This window comes from Anguilla rostrata, chromosome 15 (assembly GCF_018555375.3).
Source record: "Anguilla rostrata isolate EN2019 chromosome 15, ASM1855537v3, whole genome shotgun sequence".
NCBI classification, from domain to species: domain Eukaryota; kingdom Metazoa; phylum Chordata; class Actinopteri; order Anguilliformes; family Anguillidae; genus Anguilla; species Anguilla rostrata.
In genome coordinates, this window is record NC_057947.1 from 23,889,744 (window position 1) to 23,912,904 (window position 23,161).

Genomic DNA, 23,161 nt, shown 5'->3' on the forward strand with positions numbered 1-23,161 from the left:
GATCCCTTGACTGCCTGGTATGCTAGGACCAATGTTTTAAATTTGATGCAAGCTATAACAGGCAGCCAGTGGAGGGTAGTGAGCAGGGGAGTGACGTGGGAGTGTCCGGGGAGGTTGAAGACCAGACGAGCTGCAGCATTCTGAATGAGTTGCAGGGGTCTGGTGGCAGATGCCGGTAGTCCAGCCAGAAGAGAGTTGCAGTAGTCCAGGCGGGATAGAACCATTGCTTGGACCAGGAGCTGGGTTGAGTAGGTGGTGAGAAAGGGGCGGATTCTCCGGATGTTATACAGGAAAAATCTGCATGCCCGGCTTACTGCTGCGATGTTCTTGGAGAGGGACAGCTTGTTGCCCATCACCACTCCAAGATTCTTGGCACAGGGTGATGATGTCACTAACGTGTCCCCTAGGGAAATGGAAAAGTCGAGGAGGGGAGAGGATAGAGCAGGAATAAAGATTAGCTCCGTCTTTCCCGGGTTGAGCTTCAGGTGGTGATTGTCCATCCAGCTCTGGATGTCCCTCAGGCAAACGGAGATGCGGGCAGGGACCTGTGTGTCCAATGGGGAGAAGGAGAGAAAGAGTTGCGTGTCGTCTGCATAGGAGTGATAGGACAAGCCATGGGCAGATATTACAGGGCCAAGGGATCTGGTGTATAAGGAGAAGAGAAGGGGACAGAGGACTGAGCCCTGGGGAACTCCGGTGGCGAGGGGACGGGGTGGTGATACCTTACCCGCCCAATAAAAAATCTTATATTTGTCAGATTTTTAAAAATAGGTTCAACTTTGATTTTGTTGGAGGATATTGTTTCTAATTGTTGCACCGCCTGGGGATGTAATGTGGTGTATGACCAGTACATGGTCACCATAGATTTATCAGGAAATAGGGGTTGGTTTTGATTGAGTTTACATCGGTTGAAATTTATTCAGTTTTGAGGGCTGAACAAATCCACCTGTTTGTACTGTCTGTTTTGCTCAGCATAAACTGAGAGAAACACTAACCGTCACTAACCCTAAATGCAGTTTCCACAAAGAAATTTGTGGATGGTGCGAATAAAGCCTGAGTTTTGGTTCTCATTGGTGAGCGGAGGTTAGATGAACGCCCTTAACTCGACCAATGAACGCGCCGAGCAAACTCGGTGATTCACCCGTCAGTCTGCTGACCGCACTTGAACGGCGTGCGGAGTGGTTTGACGCAAGGTGAAGCGAATCTGGTCAGTGGCTGGAAAAATATAATCACTTGATGAACAGGTAAGTGAAAATAATTTTAAGTGAGAAGTTACGGAATAACGGATTTAGAGTTTGGTAACAACTGACCGTCACGATAGAGTAGACTTGTAAAATTTCGTATAGCTACACTCTCGCTTTTCAGGGATGAAATGAAGTAGACTAATTGGCGCTTATCGGAACTGTTGAATGCATTTTTTGGAGTAGGAACATCTGAAAGTTTGGGGCATTGTGGCTTTTAAGAGCACCCCACATGAAAATTGTATTATTGGATGGTCTGAACGTCTCAGCTGCTACAATTTTATAGTACACCGATTTTAGGGATTGCTTGTAAGGAATTAACCAAGAACAGTGACCAATTGCTAAAACACTTAACATACTGCGTAAAACATATTTCTTGCGCCATTGTTGTACTATGCTGCCGTAACAAACCTGACACCAAATATGAACTGGGCTGACCTCTTAAGGGTTTAAGTTGCAATACGTTGTAAACGCGTGTTCGCTGAAATGTGCGTCTGTATGGTGAGTGTTTATGGTGCCCTTGTACGGCGTCAGGTTGTGCCATGTAACTTTAGAAAGTAAACGGAAAAACATTTTAAACAGGTATTTTTTGGACCGTATAAACAAGAAAGATCGAATACTCGCAAAAAATCAAAATGGTCAGTGGCTGGAAAAATATAATCACTTGAACAGGTAGGCTAAGTGAAAATAATTTTAAATGAGAAGTTACGGAATCACGGATTTAGAGTTTGGTGACAACTGACCGTCATGATAGAGTAGACTAGTAAAATTTCGTATAGCTACAATCTCGCTTTTCAGGGATGAAATGAAGTAGACTAATTGGCGCTTATCGGAACTGTTGAATGCATTTTTTGGAGTAGGAACATCTGAAAGTTTGGGGCATTGTGGTTTTAAGAGCACCCCACATGAAAATGGTATTATTGGATGGTCTGAACGTCTCAGCTGCTACAATTTTATAGTACACCGATTTTAGGGATTGCTTGTAAGGAATTAACCAAGAACAGTGACCAATTGCTAAAACACTTAACATACTGCGTAAAACATATTTCTTGCGCCATTGTTGTACTATGTTGACGTAACAAACCTGGCACCAAATATGAACTGCCTGACCTCTTAAGGGTTTAAGTTGCAATACGTTGTAAACGCGTGTTCGCTGAAATGTGCGTCTGTATGGTGAGTGTTTATGGTGCCCTTGTACGGCGTCATGTTGTGCCATGTAACTTTAAAAAGTAAACGGAAAACCATTTTAAACAGGTATTTTTTGTACCGTATAAACAATAAAGATAGAAAACTCGCAAAAAAAAATCTAAATAGAAAACATTAAGCATATATTTGCAAACAATCGTCGCGTTTATTTAAATGTATTGTTTACGATGATGGATTTGCACGTTTGTTTTCAGTTCTCAACCCCCCAGCTTCGGGCAGGTTATTTTAAATGTTATTAGAGGATACAGATATGGAATTCTTCCGTTTGAAATTAGACACCATCAAGCAAACACGGATACCGTAGTGCATTACTCTTCTAGTTCTATTCGCAGACGCTGTCTCAAATGGTCTCTCCAAAAATAGTATAGTTAGTACTGCTTGTCATGCACTACACGTGTGTTTTCGTTGAATATTTAACAGTAGAATCATTATGCTGATAATTTGTCACCCTAACTAAAAAAACTAAACGCAATGCCCTCCCCAACATTTGGTTTGGAAAAAGCTTTGAGAATATGACTAACGTTACACATTTTAGTCCACGTTATTTAAATTGTATGCATTTTTGAGCTTACTTGTTTTAAAATGCTTGTTAGCATGTGTAAAATCTGGTGAGAAAGCATCAAAGCTGCACCCTCCCCCCTCGGTTCCTCAGGGGAGCCATGCCATCAGAGACCATCAACCAGGCCCTGGCCTGCCCCCATGCTGCCCAGGCCCGGCCTGGCCAGATCTTCCCAAGCGAGGAGGATGGGTCTATCCAAATGAATGGAGCGGAGGGTGGTAGGAACTGGATTCGCCCGGATCTGCCCAGTCGGTGCACCTGGAGACTGGGTGCACCGCCCTCTCAGTCCCCACACAGCCACCCTGAAAGGTGAGGAGCACACCTAAAATTCCTTTACAGTTCTAGGGACAGTTTTATATTCAGGAAGAATGTAATATTTTAAGTTTAGTTTGGAGGTGCCATTAGTAAGTGCTGTTAAATTTATAGAGGAAGTTGTTATGGTTGAGCCACGTTCTGGAGAAAAGGTCTGGGGTGGGAAAAGGTAAAGTGTTTATTGTACATTTCTTATGAATCTGTATCACCTGCAAGCTTAGCCAACTCCCCTGAATACCCAGGGTTAAATTAGCATTGTTTAGAATTGTCCACTCTAATTCCGTGCATTTTTTCTTGTTATAGTTTGTGTTTATTTGCTGTCAGTGTGTGGATTTATGGTGGTATGTTCAGCTTTCTCTTGTGCCTGTCACGGTGGGTGATTTGGGTGCCCTCAACCTTCTATTTTCAGGGAAAAATCCACTAAGATTTTGCCAGACATCCTGAGGAGGATCGGGGACACGCCCATGGTCCGCATGAACAAGATATCCAAGGCTTACGGACTCAAGTGCGAGCTTTGTGAGTGTCCTCCCCCTCTTCCCAGCCGACATGTCTGTGTTGTATTCACGATGCAGAGAATTTTGCAACGATTCTCTGAAAGCTACATTTCGCTTTAAATGGCATGCGATGTTCCATAAAGATCTACCAGGGGTGCTGTGGTGGCACCACTACTGTAACCGGAAGCAAACATTGATTTATTTAAGAATTGAAGTTAACTTGACACGCATCATCTAGAAAATGCCTGACATTCGCTTATTATAAGCATGTTCTGATTTTTTCAAAGGATGAGCTTACTCATTCAGAGGTGTGCCTGTTGCACACCTGTTAAACCGAAGCAAAAAAGGTAGCTACTGTTTATTTTAAGTTAATTGATGAGTGTAATTGAAAATAAAATGCTGACTTGATTAAGCTGTTCTTTTTTCAGGATGAGCGTTTAATTTCAGGAGGTGGCCTTATTTTTTTAAATGTGGCCTTCCTCTTTTTTTAGTTCATGATGAGGATGAAAAAACAAACAGTCTAAAAGTTCTTGGTAATGTAACCCAGTGCTGTCTTTTTGGCAGGCAGTGAATGAATAGCTGCAGGCGGTTATCATTTACATAACTCTGTACAACTCTGAACATGTAGAGTTACCAACATTACACATCACCTTAAATCACCTCTGTCTCTCTCTCTTGCTGTTTCTCTGTCACTCTCTCTCTGTCTCGCTTTCTCTCTCTCTCTCTCTCTGCAGTGGGGAAGTGCGAGTTCTTTAATGCAGGGGGCAGTGTAAAGGACAGGATCAGTCTGCGCATGGTGGAAGATGCTGAGAGAGCTGGGATCCTCAAACTCGGGGACACTATCATTGAGCCCACATCTGGGAACACTGGTGTGTGCATGTGTTATTGTGTGTGGGTGTATAGGTATGTGTGTGTGTGTTTGTGCACAGCCCTCATCTGGGAAACTGCAATTGACTCACAGGGAAGTTCTCCCACAGTCCACTGGGATATGTTGTACACAGTCACACACAGACTCTCACACACTTACACACATATGCACACAGCGTCCATGTATATGTACAGCGAAATACCTGCTTTGTTCCCCCCTCCCAGGCATCGGTCTGGCCCTGGCGGCTGCTGTGAAGGGCTATCGCTGCATCATTGTCATGCCAGAGAAGATGAGCTTGGAGAAGGTGTGCGCTGGCCTCCCTGGACCTCTGTCACATCCTTTCCCTTTTATGAAAAGGCCACATGTGCATCTGATGATCAGGTGATCTGATCCTACCTTAAGCGCGGGGCTTTCTTGCGGGTTTCAGGTGGACGTCCTGCGTGCTCTGGGTGCGGAGATCGTCCGCACGCCCACCAGCGCTCGCTTCGACTCCCCCGAGTCCCACGTGGGCGTGGCCTGGAGGCTGAAGAACGAGATCCCCAACTCTCACATTCTGGACCAATACCGCAATCCCAGCAACCCCCTGGCCCACTACGACACCACGGCCGAGGAGATCCTGGAACAGTGTGATGGTGTGGATCTCTTCCTCCACTTTTCAATGTATGTGTGTTTGTGTGTCTGTGTGTGTGGATGTGCATGTGTGTGTGCGTGCATGTGTGTATGTTTGTGTGTGTTTGTGTGTGTGTGCATGTTTGTACTTGAGTGTGTGTGATTGAGTGTGTTTGAATATGTGAACCACTCTGCCTTCATGCCGTCCTTCCTCCCCTGTCTCCTGCAGGTCAAGTGGACATGCTTGTGGCTGGTGCTGGCACAGGTGGCACCATTAGTGGCATCGCCCGCAAGCTCAAGGAGAGGTGCCCAAATGTCAAGGTGGGTCTCAGACGATTCATAAACCCTCGGACCAAATGTAACCAAATGAGCCTAATCTGGCTGTGTTGTGTTGGTAGGATTTACATCTCAAAATTATTATTCAGATAAACGTCTGGCTGTTTTTTAGACAAACATTTTTCCTGCATTGCTTCTGAGGGTAGACAATCCTGCCTTGTCTGTCCGGAACGGTCATGCCATATGTGAACAGGCTCAACACAGAATTTTTCTGTATAGGGGACCTGTATGTTAACGGGTGCTGTGGGTTACACGTGTAAAAGGGGGTAAAATGAACAGAAAGCCCCAGACCAGCTTGCACAAGCATGCCTGCTGGCAGACTGGGCACCCCCAGAGATGTTCAGCCAGTTAAGCCTTTTCCAGAAAGAAAAGTTTGTTTAGCTATGCTCATGATCAAAGTTCAAAAGAAGAGCTTTGTCTGCCATTGTCCTGTGTTTTTATAGCTCTGTTTCTGTTGAGGTCTTTCTCTTGCTTGTAGTTTACCGTTCCTGTGGTTGCGGTACTAGTTTTATGTCTCATGATGTCTGAGTGTTGGGTTCGTGTTTATTATGGCTGAATTCGTCAGGATTACCATTTCGTGTGTGCTTGTTGATGGGCTTACCGTGTTCTCCCCCTGACAGATTGTGGGGGTGGACCCTGAAGGCTCGATTCTGGCAGAACCAGAGGAACTGAACAAGACTGACAAGACCCAGTATGAAGTTGAAGGCATTGGTTACGACTTCATCCCAACTGTGCTGGACAGATCTGTGAGTCCCTGTATGCTCATTATGGGAAAATGGATGCTTACACATACCTTGTGAGCTGCCAAAGTGAAGGCAGAGAATATTCCATGTTTTTGTTCAATGAAAAAGACTTAAGATGGTTTTAATTTTAAATGCATAAAGTTGTGTGGATTCAAAGGTTTGACTTGGTTCACTTGAAAGGAATCAGCCATTGATTGATGAGCCTTACCTTGAATTAATAATGTTGTTTAATTAATCCTAATTTAGAAAAGGCTCAAACCCAGGTTCAGGACAGTTAGCAGTTTAAAGATGGCTCTTCCTGGTTTCCTGCAGGCGGGATTATTCTGGTGTGTGATGTAATTATAGTTGATGTGGCTCCCCAGGCTGAGTTTTGTGTGTTCATGCGTGCGAGTTTCCCACAGGTGGTGGACCACTGGTACAAATCCAGCGACGAGGAGACCTTCGCCATGGCGCGCATGCTAATCAGGGAGGAGGGGCTTCTGTGTGGTATGCTGCCCTGGCCGCCGCCCACCACTCGCTTGGGGCACTCACTCAAACACAAGCACAAGCCAAAGCACACAGTAGGCCTAGTGGGCTAAGGGCAATGACTTCAGTCAGAGTTTAGACCCTCCTGGTTAGAGGGAGTGTTGACATCCATCTGATTTCCATCTGAACTGGAGCCACTGTTCCTGATGACGTCGGGAGGCAGGGTGAGATGTTTCAGGCGCTGCGACTAAATGCCCCTGTCCTGTGCCAGGTGGCAGCTCGGGCACTGCCATGGCCGCAGCTGTGAAGGCCGCGAAGGAGTTGAAGGAGGGGCAGTGCTGTGTGGTCGTCCTGCCTGACTCCATCCGCAACTACATGTGAGGACCAGGGACGCCGGCGTGTGTCAGGGGTGTGGCAGGGGCTCTGTAGGGGTGGAGTTTGGTATGACTGGTGGGGCGGTTGTTTCTTAGGGGTGTGGCCAGGGTTAGGTAGGGGTGTGGCAGGAGTTTGGGTAGAGGTGAAGCGGGGGTTTTATAGGGTTGTGGCAGCGGGTGGGTAGAGGTGTGGCTGGAGTTTGGGAGGGTGTGGTAATGATGGGTAAGAATCAGTGATTTGGCGGTGCTGGGGATGGGGCATGTTGCAGATTTATGGCTTGGCTATGGCTGGGAGATGGTAGGGGATTAGCAGAGACATGTTTAAGAGACAGTTGGAGTGTATCGGGGATTTGGTAGATGTGTGGTGGGGATGAGTGAATCAGTGGTGTGGCAGTGGTTTTGATGGGGGTTGGCATGGCAGAGGTGTGGTATGGGTGGTCATGTGGTCTGGCAGCAACAGGGAGAGGCAACAAATGTTTGGCTTTTTTATGTAGAATACAGTATCCAAATTTTCTGAACTGTTTTATTGATAAGAGCAGCAGATGGCTCACTGGGAGCAGTGTCAGTCTCTCCATTCATAAAACTGTATGTGGAACTTCATCTCAGACCCTGTTTTCCATGTCCTGTCTCTAAGGTCCAAGTTCCTCAGTGACAACTGGATGTTCCAGAAAGGTTTCCTGAGGGAGGAGGACATCATGGTTTCCAAACCCTGGTGAGACTACGCCCCTTTGGTGGGAGAGGACCCTGTTTTTTTCACATTTATACTTTTTTTCTCCTAGGGACCTTCTTAGTTGAAGACAATACAGATTGGTGCTATCAATGCTATAGTATAGCGCTTGAATATAAACAGTGCTTTATATAGCACTGTTTGTGTTGCATCTGTGCTTTTTTATTACATTTTTTAAAAACAATTTTCAATTTTTTTTATGTGCAGTATTGGGGAAAAAAAGATATTTACAGTTCCATGTTCACTCACTTTTGACAAAAATGTGTTGGGGGACGAGTAGCGCGATATGAATCGGCTCTTGCGGCTCCCCCAGGTGGTGGAACCAGAAGGTGCAGGGCCTGAACCTGTCGGCGCCTCTCACCGTGCTGCCCACAGTCACCTGCCAGAAAACCATCCGGATCCTGAAGGAGAACGCCTTCGACCAGGCGCCCGTTGTCGATGAGTCGGGGTAGGTCTGCCGCTGGGTAGGGTAGCCCCTGTTCCTCCATTCAGAGGCTGATCTTAGACCCTGTTCCTCCATTCAGAGGCTGATCTTAGGCCCTGTTCCTCCACTTGAAGGCTGATCTTAGGCCCTGTTACTCCATTCACAGGCTGATCTTAGGCCCTGTTCCTCCATTCACAGGCTGATCTTAGGCCCTGTTTGTCCATCCACAGGCTGATCTTAGGCCCTGTTCCTCCATTCACAGGCTGATCTTGGGCCCTGTTCCTCCGTTTGAAGGCTGATCTTGGGCCCTGTTCCTCCGTTTGAAGGCTGATCTTAGCCCCTGTTCTTCCATTTGCAGGCTGATCTTGGGCATGGTGACTCTGGGTAATATGCTGTCCACCGTGCTGGCTGGGAAGGTGAAGCCGTCTGACCCCGTCAGCAAGGTCCTGTACAAGCAGTTCAAACAGGTCAGTCTCCACAGCTCTGCCTCCACTGTCTTCCTCCTGGCTTCAGATAACAAAAAGCTACAAGGGTCTGGAACAGGGAGAGAGAAGGATCAACCCTGTGTGGCTCTGTATGTCTCAGCCCGTCCTAGCCTGTGGAACAGTGCCTCTCTGCCAACTCTGTAAATGAAAGATTCCAATGATTAATAAATTAGTTAGAGTAGATAAAGTCAAAATAATTATGTGGTAAATAATAAGTCTAGTATCAATATAAAAATTCTTAATTTCAGTGTTTGGTTTATGTATGTGTTTGAGGGTGGGAGTGAAAGAGAGAGAGAGAGAGTGCTTTCCTGTAGTGGAAACACGAGCCTGTCTCATTTGCGCACCTCCCCCTGTGGCCTCCCGTCTGAGGTCTCTGGTTTGAGCTGACCTCGGAGCCACCTGCCACATAGTAAGATTAGATATCATAGGAGTGGCAGCCGTTTTGGCTTGGGAAAACATTCCCTCTATCTCTTCACGTCTCAAACGACCAGTCTCCAGGAACATTTGTCCTTGAGGTCATTCTAGGAGTTTCTGGAGGGCGGGCTACCCATTTGTCACTGAAAGTAAAGCCAGGCACTTATCAAGGGAAGCTGAAAGTGTTTTGAAAATGGTGTTTACTTTCCGTTAACTAGCAAATGTCCTTATCTGGGATATCTGATTTGCAGAGCTCATATTTCTAATATTCGTTTGAACAGCTGGATGTTTTCCGAAGCACTTTATATTAAGCAACTCACCTAAGGTTATGACAGCAGTGCTCTACCCACGATTAGCACCAACAACATGAGGAGGGACAAACCATGTCCCTCATTTCAGGGTAAATGGATTAGGTTATATCTGCAGAACATTTCAGAAACGGTTAATCAGTCACTGATTTTGTGAATTACTACTGGATAAGAAGGGAAGCTCACTTCTGCTCTGACTTGCAAAGTAAATGAGAAATAGAGGCTAGAATCTATCTTAAATAATATCCATCCTCTTTCTCCCAAAGGTCCGTCTTACTGACAATCTGGGCAAGCTGTCTCGCATCTTGGAGACCGACCACTTCGCCCTGGTGGTGCACGAGCAGATTCAGTGTGAGTCTTCCTCTTATGCCTCTACTATCTCCATCTCTCTCTTTTCATGTTTCTTTTAACACTGTCTCTTTCTCTGCTTGCCTGTCATGGTCACCTTCACCACGTATACCTCGCTATCTTGGATGAAGTGTAGTTGAGCTCATTTCTTCCCCCCTTTTCCTCATGTTTTCCCTTTAAGACAGTCTTGTCTGTGATGGAGTGTGACTTGTGTGACGTCTGTCCGATTCATGCCCTCTGCAGTGAACGTTCTGTAACTGCGATGGTGGAGCGTGTTGATCTACAATAATATAGCTGTGACGAAAAATGCACATTGCACCTTATGCAACAAGTTAATCTCAAATTAAAGTCAATCATTCAGACAAAAAAATTATCAAATTGGCTCTCATGCAGCTTTGAAAGAACTTTTAAGTTCCAGCGTGTATTCTGGGTTGGCTACAGTGTAACTGGATAAACACAACTTTGACCTAGTCTCTGTGGTGGAAGCAAAGTCCTCCTCCGGCTTTGGCTCAACTTGAGGTCAGACAGTTTGTAGAGTGCCAACCTCCCCCCCCAGCATTAAGAAACCCGCACACAGAACTTTGACGGGCATCAAGGGAGACTAGTTCCTTAATGTTCACAGTACGCCAGTGTCTTGTGAGAAAGCCTGGGGGTTTCATTTTGTGGGCAGCAGGCATGAGCACTGAAAGTCAAAGTGAAGTGCAGGGAAATCATCAGCAGTGGAAGACTGCTCTCTAGTGAGAAAACATTTCACAGATGACATCACTATGACCCAAGAGTACTGCAATCAGGAGATGTGGCTGCATAATTTCAGCATATCTTTATTCTTAATTGTAAATTTTTGCTGATTCGCTGGTGAAGTTTCATGTAGGGATGTGTTTAGGCTGAACTTCCATGGCTGACATCTCAATGCAGGACGAACTGGAACATTCTTCTGAATAAATGCTAGTGGATAGATATTACTACTCTATGTTTTTCTGTCTCCTTCTCTCCGTATTTTGCAGACCTGACGGATGGCGCACCCTGCCTACGGCAGATGGTTTTCGGGGTGGTGACCGCTATGGACCTGCTAAACTTTGTCACTGGAAGGCAGAAGAGAACTCTGTCAGAGCACACAGATGAGATGTAATCAAGCTTACAGTTATGAATTGTTCCATAGCTCAGATGCACCCAGATGAGCTGCTCTGATGTCACGAAGCAACTGTGGTGATCTGACTGGATTACTGATCTCCAGGTTGATCTGGGATTGGTGGAGACAAATATTGATTTTTCTTTCTTTTGTTTGCCTTTGCTTCATGATTTGCTAGAACCTACTGAGAAACTTATTGTAAAAGATCCTCTATGGCGACAAGATTGGAAACTTGGTGAACTATGCAGGATTTCTTTTGCCTTGCTATGGTCCTCTGTTTCCAAAAAAAAGTAATCTCAGTCTTAAACCCCGCTCATTCACCCTGCGTAGGCTACCCTTAAATGTGAATTCATTAGAAACTACCAGTAAATTTCTCCCATCAATTACCCGGGACCACGAGCCAGACATGTACAAATAATTTGAACAAAACCTGCAGAAAAATAATGATTTTAATAACAAGTATTTACATTTAAATAATTATTGATCAGTGTAACAAATTATAAAAATATTATTTTAAAAAGTACAATACATGCTTGTTCAGTGCACACAAGACAGTGCTTAAGGCCTTTGCATAACAGCACAAGTAACAATGGCACATGTTAAAACATTTAACATGGTTGTTGTGGTGTTAAAGCTGGAGATGGGTTATAATAATATGTAAAGTAATTATAAATAAGTATAAATAAATTAAGAGCATTTCTTCCAAGTCCAACAATTAGTCTTGCAAAATGTCTGTGTGTCGGTGAAGGTGCTTTCACTCACAGCTGTGTAAGAGAACAAAACAATGGGATGTTAGGAATTTTAAAATGCACTCAAAAAAAAAAAATTTTTATAAGAAGATCTACATGAAGGTACGGAAATGTGATGCGTGAGCATGAGGCAAGTTTCACTCACCAATAATAATAAAATTAACAGTAAAGACCAACTACACAACATTGCCAACAATTGGAATTACTTTTTATGGCACCATATAACACTCATTTACCATTTAGAATTTTGTGCTCGATTTGGAATAGAAAGAAAAGACATGAATAAAAGTAACCCCCAGGCCTCAACAGCTATAAGAAGCACTTTGATTTCAGGAAGGTATTGCATGAGGAGTTCTACCTGCAGGAGGCTTGGTCGACACGTTTGCCGTCCGTGGCACAGATGCTGGAGTTTAAGTGACACCGAAAGAGGGGTCTGGTGAAGCAGGACACACATCAACATCAATCCCCCCAAAAAAAGAAAGAATGGAAGTGAAAAAACAATCAGTGTTGCAATGGGCTAATTTGTGACAAATGAAACAGAATTTCTTTAATTTATGTAATCATCAGTGTTACCCCTTGAATGTAAAAATACCCAGCAGTTAATTTTGCTCTCTCAGCTTTAAGGTTCAAATGCTACCCTTTGTTTTTTTATTAACTTTCCAAATGAATGTACCAAGAGTAATACAAATACAAAATGCATGTTATATAAACATACAGGGGTGTGTCTTTGCTTTCTTGTTAATAAAGTCCAGACAATCCAAGGCAATTTTACACACTAGTACGCAACACATTCTGAGAATTAACAAGAACAGCATCATCATCTTGAATTTAGCCTCTTTCTGTTGGTTATATTTCTGCACTAAAGGCTGTTCTCTCCACTGAGTTCTGATCTGGTGTCTGAGAAGCCCGTGTGTCCTTATTGAAATGAATAGCTTTATTTTTTTTCCCTGCTGGCAATTTGGGAGAATGCAGACATCCACTGGTCTCCTCCTAAACTCGTGGGGTTGCCAGCCTGCTGTTTTCACAACACAGCCCACAACCAGCAGGGGTTGCTCAAGAGCAATGAAGCACAGACCACTAACTGACGGAATCGTTCTGGACCCCGGGCAACACAATTGAATGTCATTCTAGGGCCACAGTCGGCACTGGCACAGTCCAGATTTGATCTGAGACTGGGGCTCATCCAGGCACCACAACATGGTGCCTTAACCTAGTGAGCCACCCAGCATCTCTGAAGCCCTTGTGTCTCGCCCCTCAAACCAATGCCCACAACCATGGTTCCGTGGTTGTGGGCTTTGTCTTGAAAAAGACACATAAAAAAGGGCTTTTAACATGGGGTGAAAATTATACACTCAGTACCAGTATAGCCAGATTAGCTTTGCTGTCTCGTGAGCACAGTAGTGTTTCATTACCTGTGTAACTCACCCTGATTCCTGGAAGGGTACGGGACACACTGGTCCGCAGCACAGTCCCAGATCAGCCCACTAGAGCACAGGCTGTGTGTGGCCTCTGAATGTGAGGGCCACTGTGCTGGGAAACACCTGCAATGTAAAATATTTATTTATTTTATATACTTTAGACACCAGTACATTACTTCACTACTGTACTACTGAGAATTGTTATATCTATTTTCACCTACACTCAGAATTTGTCGTGTATATGAAGGTATGTTATGGTTGGTGTGGAGATTTTTTTGGAATAATTTGGATTTTTTGTTTTAAAATTTCACAAGAATCTGAAAAAGCTACAGTATCTAACATACATAGTGGAACCTGGTCTGATGAGCAAGAACAAAGACTGTTCAGTCATTTTCAACTTAAGTTAATGACGGAGAGAGCTGTCTGGCATTTAATTGTGTATTTTTGGTCAACTTTGTTCACAATTCATTTAGTTTTTTTTTTTGGAAAAAAACTAAATAGATGCTGACCATTCTTCTAAGAGGGACATCATTGTTTGGCCTTTCGCTAACACTCTTGGGTAACCTTCCGCGCAGAGACATCAGTAAGTTTATTACTTTTGTCACAGCAGCCCTTATTCTTCTTATTCCTCAGTTCTTATGTTGAACGATTTCAATGTGTGTGGAAGCAAAAGAGCTGAAAGTTTGGCGGTGTTGCCCAGAAGCAAGAGCATTTATCCACAGTTCTGTTCTCCTCAGCTGTTGGACCTACCCACTTCTGTGCTGGGGGGTATGGCGTCGAATCAGAGCCGGTTCCATGCACTCACACTCTGTGTGATTTGCTACCCTTATCAGCACTGGCTCTGGCTTGTATTTAAAAGGAATCACAGAAAAGAGCTGCAGAAAAACAACAAGAGCCTTAAGTACAATCTTTCACAAAATGTTAAAAAAATTAATGTCTCTAGTGCTAGTATCTCTTAGGCCTCTTAAGTTCAACTTTGCCCGCATTTCATCTAGTCAAATGTTGAACATAAGATGGTGTTACTTCATTCTAACTAATCACAAAAAAATTATTCAGTTATAATTGGTGGAGGACACATTCAGAAGTAGAATGCATTGATCTAGGAACATGTTGGCTAAAGGGCTCAACCTGTGTTTGTGGTAAGCGCCACTGAACCTCTCAGGAGCCGTTACAAACGCAGATTTTGAAAATATTAAAATCATGTAACACGAGGCATCTAGAACTTGTAGAAATGTCCTGTGGTTATACTCTAAAATAGTGAAGGAGGCAGATTAAGAAGGCGCTCACTGTTTTATTGACATAGGTTGTACTTGTGTTTCGGCAGGTGACAGCCTCGCTGTGGCAGCAGCCGCTGCACCTGAAGACTGAGACGCAGGGCGGCTTGAAGAACATGCCCGGGTTGGTGCCCAGCTCCTTGGCCACATCCACGCAAGTCTCCCTGGGCATGCACTGGGTCTTCTGCCACTCCTCGTCAATGGCTGCAAGGGAACCACGCGCACAGGTAAGACAGTCATTTAGCAAAAGATGCAGCGTCTTAAATGATGGAAGGTGTGAGGGTGAGGGAGGTTTGGTACCCAAAACAGCCATCTCTCCTATTTGATTGGGCTTGTTTGGCATAATTATCCACCACCGCTAGCGACAGAGTACATATTCTCTATAGAGATTTTTTATTTATTTTGTGCTTTGCAATGGCATCCTAACAGTGCTTTGCAGAACGTACCACAGGGAAGTGACTGCAATTAAATCAAAATAATTTTCAGTTATTGTAATTGTGTTGGATTAACAATTACAATAACAAAACAGGAATAATAATGACAGAATGACACTGAATAGGTAAACACTCAAGATGAGAGCGTGGCAGAATGCTAGAGACCAGAATGAGAGAGCCTGAAATTGCAACTCATAACAAAAACAAAAAAACACAAAGCAGGTGCTCAAAGGAAAACAGTTGATGTCAACATTAACAGCAATATCAGTGAGACATTATCACCTTGGAGAATCTCCTGGGTGATCTGCTGGGTGACCTCCGTGCTGTAGGGGGCAGCAGCGTAGCGGGTGGAGCGGTGGGAGACGAGAGGGGGCGAGCGGTGCGGCTCGCGGCTGGGGGGCGGCTCCGCGTGCTTCAGCCGCAGGCGAGGCTTCCACAGCTTCGTGTCGTGGAAGTCTGTGAGCTTCAGCAGCTCCTCCAGACTGGAGGCTGACCGGAGGGCCTTCTCCCACTTGTCTCGCCTCCTGGACTGAGGATGAGGGCTGTGCGTTAATACAGCGTGGACTGCTTTCATTCCATCCTGCCAGGTATCTCAGAGTTACCATCATAGTCTCACTTCAATTCACAAGCCCACGACTGCCCTGTAAGTGCCACAGAAAAGCAGGCAGCTCTTCAGAAAGTTCTTCAAATATCTAAAATGTCCTTTACCACACAAAAGACTGTCTGGGCCAATCCAAAACATACATTGGAGCTGAAATGACATAAATAACCCAGAAAAAAACATCCCTTTACACATACATATAATGACTGTTTCCCTACCACAAGAGGGTGACACTGCCCTAGATAAATCAGTGCAAGCTTCACAGAGAACCTCTTAATGCCACTAATCAAGTCTGAGACACCAAACATTTCACAAGATAAAGCTTGCACTTTAAGGATTTTTTAAAAAATCCTCAGGAATGCTTGCTGTTGGAAAAATGTAAGGGCTGGAACTATTTAGTGAAATAAAAAAATTTGAAATGATTACATCTTGCAGGTTTGAACATGATGACTTGTGAATAGACTGAAGACAGAAATATGTGGTTTTCCAAAAGAAATGCATGTTAAACATATTCTTAATGATGTAGACTGTGTAAACTAAGAATTTCTGGGTCCCACAGGATTCATTAAGTTAGGGTAAGTGTTCCTAACACATACATCTGTTCAGTATCATGGCTGACCCTGGAATTTTACCTGCTTGGAGCATTTTCATGTGCAGTGCAAAAATACTTTGTTTTAAGACTGCTTGGAGAATCTTGTCTCACAAGTTGGGAATTTGAATGCAATCCTCCCTAATGTTCTGATAGCATTTTCTGCTATCTGGGAAGTCGGTTTCCTTTCAGAATCCAAAAATTACCTCACGTCACAATGTGTGGTGGGCTCCTTTGCAATACAAGCTTGCGCTCTTTTAATTGGTGGTGACGCACTCTTACAAACTCTTGGACTAATGTGTGTCCCTTGTTCCCATAAATGCTTGTTGTGATTCATATTAGTCATTCTCCCTGCAGTATTTTTTTTCTATGGTTTTAGTTATTACATTATTACTGTTTGAATCCACTCAGTCTACACCGGAAGTGACACCCTGTCTGAAGATGTCCCGCAGCCTCTGATTTGCAAGAAAATGGGTGTGGCTTCCTGCCAGAGTGGATTTGGAATGGGGCTCATCTGGCTTAACACTTCAAAGCCATTTCATCATTCCCCTTTGTTAAAAAAATTGGGCAAACTGCTATTTCCCATAAATAACTTCTTATCTTCTCAGGATCAGTACCAGGAAACAAAACATTGCACAGTAATATTGGTCAGAAGTTAGAATGTATAGAGAAATTAGTATTAGAATTTTATATCTAAAGGGCGCTACCTGGAATTCTTGCCAAAAACTTGGGATAGTAATTATTACTTATCAACATGTTCCTGTATTTTTGTACATACCAAATGTTCTTTTCTTGTACAGCAGGTTATAAACCTGAAAGCGTTGTTTTCATCAAGTTAAAACTTGCAGCAAATTCACATGAAAAGATAATATAATATCTGACTTGAAAATTCTGAAGCTCAATATCTCAAAACAAAACTCTACCCATTAGTTCTCACCTTTGGGACTGTCAAAACCAGCATGATTACACACAACCCTCCTTCTCTGGTCAGTGCCTCTCTGCAGTGGTTGGCCTCTCGCAGTCCAGATTTGAAGCTTGACACCACTGCAAGAGTCTATGAGTTATGGGATGCTCTGTCCCCTGGCCCTCTTATGAAACAACTGATGCTTATGCCTTGGCTGCCTTCACACCACACAATAATACCACTCTCAATTTCAGAAATAACAAAAACACCTTTTTCATCCAGTCCAACTACAATTCAGTTATACAGGGTTTTTTTGGGCTGGCCTTGGAATGTATAGGGTTGGGTAACCATGGGGAATAACACCATATTTGACTGCTTGGGACCACAGCATTATGAAGGGGTTGGGGAGGGGGGTGGGTATTGGGGTGCCGCTGATAACTTGCAGCTGTCCGTGGAAGACGTCACTCTGAGACGTCATTCTGGTTACAAATGACTGCATCCTGGGAACTACTGAGCAAAGGTCATACTCATAAATGTAAGCATGTCCAACCACACACTTGGTTTTTTCACAGCTCTGCTCTGGCTTCAGAGTGAAAATTCACTTCCTGTCCAATGACAGCATTCATGATCTTTGGGCAGGTGATGGGTCTCAAAAGGCACGAGGCACTGAATTGCATCTTCTACCCTCAGGCACAGGAAAGACAGTGAAGCTCACCAGGCCCCAACTGTCCATCTTCTCCAGAAGGACCCTGCATGGGCCAGGACTCAGGAAGCCCAGTGACATCTTAACAAAAGGTTTGTGCACAGTCCTGCCAGATGGTTGGGGGGTGTGTACTTTCAGCTTAAAAATGCATGCGTGTGAACGGTAAATGGAATATAGGAGTCAGTTGAATTGATAGGGAATTTCAGGAAATCATGTGAGGGGAATATTTTAGGCATCTGTCTAAACTGAGGCCTGCTGCTGCCCGTCCTGTGTGCCATGTTCAGTCACAGTGAGTACCTCTGACACAGTAACACAGCAAAAATGTGCCGTGAGCAACTGTGGGAGTACAATCCAAGCTGGGAAGTCCTTGTGGAGATTCCCCTCCACTTTCTCTCTGGGCAGCCAATGATCACGCTTCCTGGATCAGACAGGCAGGCTCCCAAAACCACCTCACTTTCCAAGAAACAGTACAAATAGGTTTAACAATGACTCACACTAATGCAAGAGAACTATAACAATGGGCAGCTTGTTTACTGGCTGCCTCATACTTACAGAGCCCTACAAATGTCTGTGAAGCATTACAAAAATAATCACTGTCTTGTCAAACATGGCGGTCAAAAGGTTATCAGAACTCTCGCTTTCATTAAAACTCAACTTTCAACCCTTGAATGGTATGTACAGAATCAAAGAGATAAATGTGAAAATGAAACTGCTCTTGGTTACAATGTAGCAAGACACCCTAAGCAGGCTTTTACTAGTGGAAAGTTACACAGCTGATGCTAGAGCAGGACAGCTGTCATTAATTAAACTTATCTGCAGACAGAAATCTCTGCTAATTTCCCCATAGGCTGTTTGGTGACACAGTCTTGTGGATCCTTTCAGCATATTGGAGATGAGTGGCCAGCCTGCTTCCATTTATATAATGTGATGTAAACACAAGGGGTGGGGAGGAACAATGAGTATTCCTACCTCAGTTTACACTGGAAGGGGAAAGATGATTGGCTAACAAGGAATTGGGAGGTGAGAGAGGAGTTCAATTTGATAGCCCATGTGTGAACTCTCAATATGCTCTCTCGGGCCATTTGTAGTGAGGCTTCAGGCTTTCACTCTGCCAGGAATTCAGCATGGAGGCCTTGCTGTAACCAACGTGTTTCCAATTTGCATCAGTGTGTATGACTTACATGAGAGAAAAAAGACTACTAGACTCACATTGATATTCCTGGAAAAAAAAATCAGTGGTGTACTTCCTGTTATATCTGCATATTTATGAACAACAGACCTAAGGCTGCAGTATTATGTAAAAGAAAAATGGGGGAGATTCTATGGTGTGGCCCTTGGGGTGGCTGGGGGCTTGATTCCCCATGGTGGCACATGTGCTGTGGTACCCTCTCTATCTGAAACCTTCTCTGCTCCACCACCATCATAATATAGTGACACATTCATAAGAAGGGTCTTTTAAAAAATATGTTTTTGTCCTTAGCAATATTCCTTGACACTTTTGTGTTGCTGACTTGACTTTTTGAACTGTGTCAAATTGCAACGACCTGCATATCAGGATTCCAGCTAGGAGGAGAGGAGGTCCACAGTACTTTGTGAATCAGTAACATTTAAAGGAACACAGCAGCTTTTGACCCAACCGTCCGTTAGCAACTAACGAAGGTTTTCACAGAGAACGCAAGCTTTAAGCACCACACCAGCTAATAGAGGCATCCGAGGTTATAAATCCTGGCAGGACTGACCAGTCACTGTAGAACTCCACCGGTAGCAATTGAGGGTTACCTGACTGCATTGCACTACATCGACAAAAAGGCATGTTTTTTTGCCTTTCCTGCAGACATATGCTATTGTGACTACATTCCAGGTGGGCAACACACATGCTCATGCTGCTTATCCAACAGTGGCATTCTTGTGATTTGGGATTGTGCCAGCTTTTCTCCTGAATGCCCTTCTCTGCTTTGCTTTGTAAGAGGACTGGGATGGAGACATCATAAATTCAGTGACCCTGTGCAATTCTGATGGAGTCTGGGGTACTACTTAAGTATCCATTGTTTACATTGGCACCTATGGCCATTCATGCAACTAATTCGCAACTTTCATAGTGGGCAGTTGATCAGTCCTGCCAATAACGAATGCTAATCAAGCATAATAAAATTACCTATGCTGCATCCGTACATGCGCTGCAAAATATATTCCTTTAGTAATTTTACTCAACATCCAACAAGATGATTACACAACGATTAAAGTGGTTCAATCTCAACTCATCACCTTAATCAACCCTCTCTCTGATTTATCGTCATGTTGTAATATGCAATTATCTGTCAGTCCTCCTATATTCAGTAATCCTATTTCATTCTGTCTAGTCTACATGCATACCATTTACCGTGATGCGTTAATATAAAACACATATCTAAATGTTAATTCCTCTAACTTGGTCTCTATATTATGAGCCGTATTTGTTTACAAATAAATAAATAAATAAATAAATAAATAAATAAACCATCCCGAATAATTAGGCCTACAGATATTATGAGCTAGAAGTGTTCAGAAAACGTCTAATCTTTCATGTTACTGGCAGTTACATTTTAGTTGTGTTTTCGTACTTAAGTTAATTTACTAATTGAAGAGTAGCCGATGAGTTCTACTGACTTTCAGAAAATCAGTTTTTCCTACAACGTGGCTGTCAGTCTGGTTCAGGAATAATTTCCTTTAGTCGTGTTACTTGAAGCGCAATTCTTATTAAAAAAATATATTTTTCAAGTGTAGCTCATCCACTTATGTCTAAAAAAGAATGGATACCGGCACTACCGCCATCATTATATTACCATAATCGCTATTATGACGCGGATTTAAGATAAAGAATATTTAGATTAGATCACTCACTTTATGGGCGCTGCGGTCCTCATGCGTCAGCATCATTCTCGCGTAGAAAATCACGAGCAGATGCACCACGATCGCAAACTGTGTCTTCATATTTCCTTCAGTATCCAGACAGTGTCCTGTACCAGGGTCAGACAGAAGATTAGGCTACTCTAAAGACACACAGTGTACTTGACAAAGTTTATGAACTCTCCGCACAGACTGCAGCCTACTCATACATACCTGCGCGTGAGCGTGGGAGGACCTGCCAGGCGGAAAATTACTACAACTGGAGATTACGGAAAGAGTTATCAAAGACCAGAGAGAAAAAAAGACTACAATTCTGGTGATGCAACATTTAATTCAGCAGCGTGTCGTTGCCTAACTTCACTTCTCGGAGACCGATCAGTAGCAATCATTTCACTCTGATTAGCCCTCCTTAAGAAGCAATACGACATCCTGAGTCAGAACGAGTTTGGCCATTTTACAAAAGTCTCATCCGGTCCAAGGGGTTGTCAAATTTCTAGCTTCGGTGGTCGCATTTTCAGCCACAGATCGTAGCTCATTTGGAACCTCGCTTGGGCATGTCTTTTAAATACGATCCAGTCACTGAACAGGAAAAAAACTGGCCCCAGTCTGACTGCTCATTGTGTAGAGCCAAATGCATAGTAGAACGCTGCTGATTCTCGGACTGAGTCCTATACAGTCTATGGCTGAGACACGATAGCCTTCTGCTGAAATGAATTTGAAATACGACCCCTGCCTCTCCCCGGAGTTGCAGCTAAACTTTTCCGTTTAAGTGACATTGATAGATAAGCCTACTAAAACGTAAATCTCGGCAGCGGTGGTGGAATCCATTGATTAAAAAGAAAATGATTAAAACTACGACTTGATTAAAAAGAAAAGACTAGGCTACAAAGTGTCTTTTCTTTTACTTTTTAACCATGTTCTCTGAGTTGAATTAGCACTGGACATTTTACTGTGTAGTATTGGTAAAAATACGTGTTCTTATTTTGGTGTGATAACTTTTTATTCAAAGCTTCCTAACAAGTTTTTCCAACTTTTCAATATGGATAGGTGATGCCATTACTACCATAATGCTTTTAACATAAGCTCATAATAATATCCAGTCACTTTATACGGTTCATCAAGTGAGAACAATGACAAAATGTAACTTGAGATGGGTGATGTTGGATTTAATTTTTCTGTAAATGGTTTGCCTGGGTGTCCCTGGTTTGTTTGTGGAAAATGAAGAATAACACATCCCGTTAACTTCTTTGTTTCGGTGTCAACTTTTAAGTATTTCTCACATTAAAGAATACGTATTTAATTATTGTAGTTTCCATAACATCTTGTCTGATATAACATCTTTAATTAAGCTTGACTTCCTCAACACAAAGAGTCTAGATCATTGGATAGATGCAGAGGGGCAGTCTCCCAGATACACAGCTTCATATTGTAAAAGCAGCTGGATAACTACAGGGGGCATGCAGGACGCTAGCAGAGCTCCTGACAGGTGAACTCTCCGCCAGCCCTAGTGGGGCATCCCCCATTGAGTTGCACTGAACTGGCAGTTCTGTTTTTCCTGTAGTTGAGTCTAAGCTGCTTTCTTTTGGTGTTAATAAATGAGCTCAATGGCTCAAGTGCAATCATCCTGGCTGCTATTTTGCTGAGGTCACTACAATAGTAGTAGGGTTGTGTGTGTGTATAGATGCAGTTCACGACACAAGTCTACATTCCAGAAAGGCGAAGGCATCTTAAGAACTATTAAATTGCTTTTCAAAGGGCATTCCTTGCTCGAAGTAGATAAATATATTCTGAAAATTGAGACTCAGGTGTTTTTTCCTGCTCTTCATTATTGACTCAAATAACAATCCAATTTAAACAAAACCAGAAGTGTGACAGTAGGGTCTTTCAGTCTTTCAGTTCTTTCAAACAGAGAAGCAGCTTTCCTTTATCTGACCTTCACTGGTTTTCTCAAACAGTGCTAGCAACAGCCAGACTGTTTGAAACTTTGATTTTACTTCTAGGACACAACTGGTGGGAAAGGTCACCACAGGTCAAATACATCTTTTTAGTTGCCACAGTGTGTTGTGCTTCATGTGAAGTCTACATTAATAAAGATTGCAGGGAACATCTGGGCATCAGACCATAATCTAGAAAAGCAAAGTGGTACACAGTAAAATATCCAGTGTTAATTCAGTGTAGCATGCTCTGTAAGAGTTGATTTAACACTGAACATTTTACTGTGCAGGCAAAGGTTTTATAACACAAATACAGAGCATACTGGCTGTGAGCCGTGTATCTTAGCAAACCATGAATATGGCCTACAGCAGGCCCGAGTTGTGGGCTGTGAAGTGTGCTGAAAATATTCATGTTTGTAAATCTTTATAAAATAACCAGGAGTTGCAATAGTTACTTGGGCAAGAGGCTGATAACCAGATATTTTAGAATGCCCAAAAAAATTGTTGGTAGAAAAAGTTTCAATTAATTAGTCCACACAGATTCCCCTGGGGAAAAAAACCTAAGAAAAAGTCATGATGATTTATCACATTTGTGTAAAGCAGTTGCCAAATTATAGTGATTTTAAA

At 43.4% G+C, this 23,161-nt stretch overlaps 2 protein-coding genes across 6 annotated transcripts; one reads left to right on the forward strand and one right to left on the reverse strand.

Annotated features, from left to right (window-relative positions):
- Nucleotides 1–1,081: 1,081 nt before the first annotated feature.
- LOC135240467 (cystathionine beta-synthase-like) lies at nt 1,082–12,236 on the forward strand. Of its 3 annotated transcripts, none has more exons than XM_064309949.1 (16): nt 1,082–1,244; nt 1,824–2,414; nt 3,100–3,315; nt 3,728–3,834; nt 4,547–4,681; nt 4,905–4,984; nt 5,108–5,312; nt 5,519–5,610; nt 6,246–6,371; nt 6,770–6,854; nt 7,105–7,210; nt 7,842–7,919; nt 8,248–8,382; nt 8,717–8,825; nt 9,832–9,916; nt 10,918–12,236. In XM_064309949.1, exons 3-16 carry the CDS (start codon nt 3,107–3,109, stop codon nt 11,040–11,042), a joined length of 1,677 nt encoding a protein of 558 aa, XP_064166019.1. In that variant the 5' UTR covers nt 1,082–1,244; nt 1,824–2,414; nt 3,100–3,106; the 3' UTR covers nt 11,043–12,236. The 3 variants fall into 3 exon arrangements, with proteins under 3 accessions (XP_064166019.1, XP_064166016.1, XP_064166017.1); XM_064309947.1 differs by lacking the exon at nt 1,082–1,244 and adding an exon at nt 1,272–1,742; XM_064309946.1 differs by lacking the exon at nt 1,824–2,414.
- LOC135240468 (vascular endothelial growth factor D-like) lies at nt 11,474–21,299 on the reverse strand. 3 transcript variants are annotated; one of them, XM_064309950.1, is made up of 8 exons: nt 20,814–21,299; nt 20,595–20,710; nt 15,200–15,446; nt 14,497–14,687; nt 13,960–14,084; nt 13,204–13,332; nt 12,150–12,224; nt 11,474–11,806 (listed from the first exon to the last, which is right to left on the reverse strand). In XM_064309950.1, the coding sequence occupies exons 2-8, from the start codon at nt 20,682–20,684 to the stop codon at nt 11,797–11,799; spliced, it is 867 nt and encodes a 288-aa protein (XP_064166020.1). In that variant the 5' UTR covers nt 20,685–20,710; nt 20,814–21,299; the 3' UTR covers nt 11,474–11,796. The 3 variants fall into 3 exon arrangements, 2 of the variants coding, with proteins under 2 accessions (XP_064166020.1, XP_064166021.1); XR_010325701.1 differs by lacking the exon at nt 20,814–21,299 and having other exon boundaries at nt 13,217–13,332; nt 20,595–20,806; XM_064309951.1 differs by lacking the exon at nt 20,814–21,299 and having other exon boundaries at nt 11,474–12,224; nt 13,217–13,332; nt 20,595–20,805.
- Nucleotides 21,300–23,161: the final 1,862 nt, after the last annotated feature.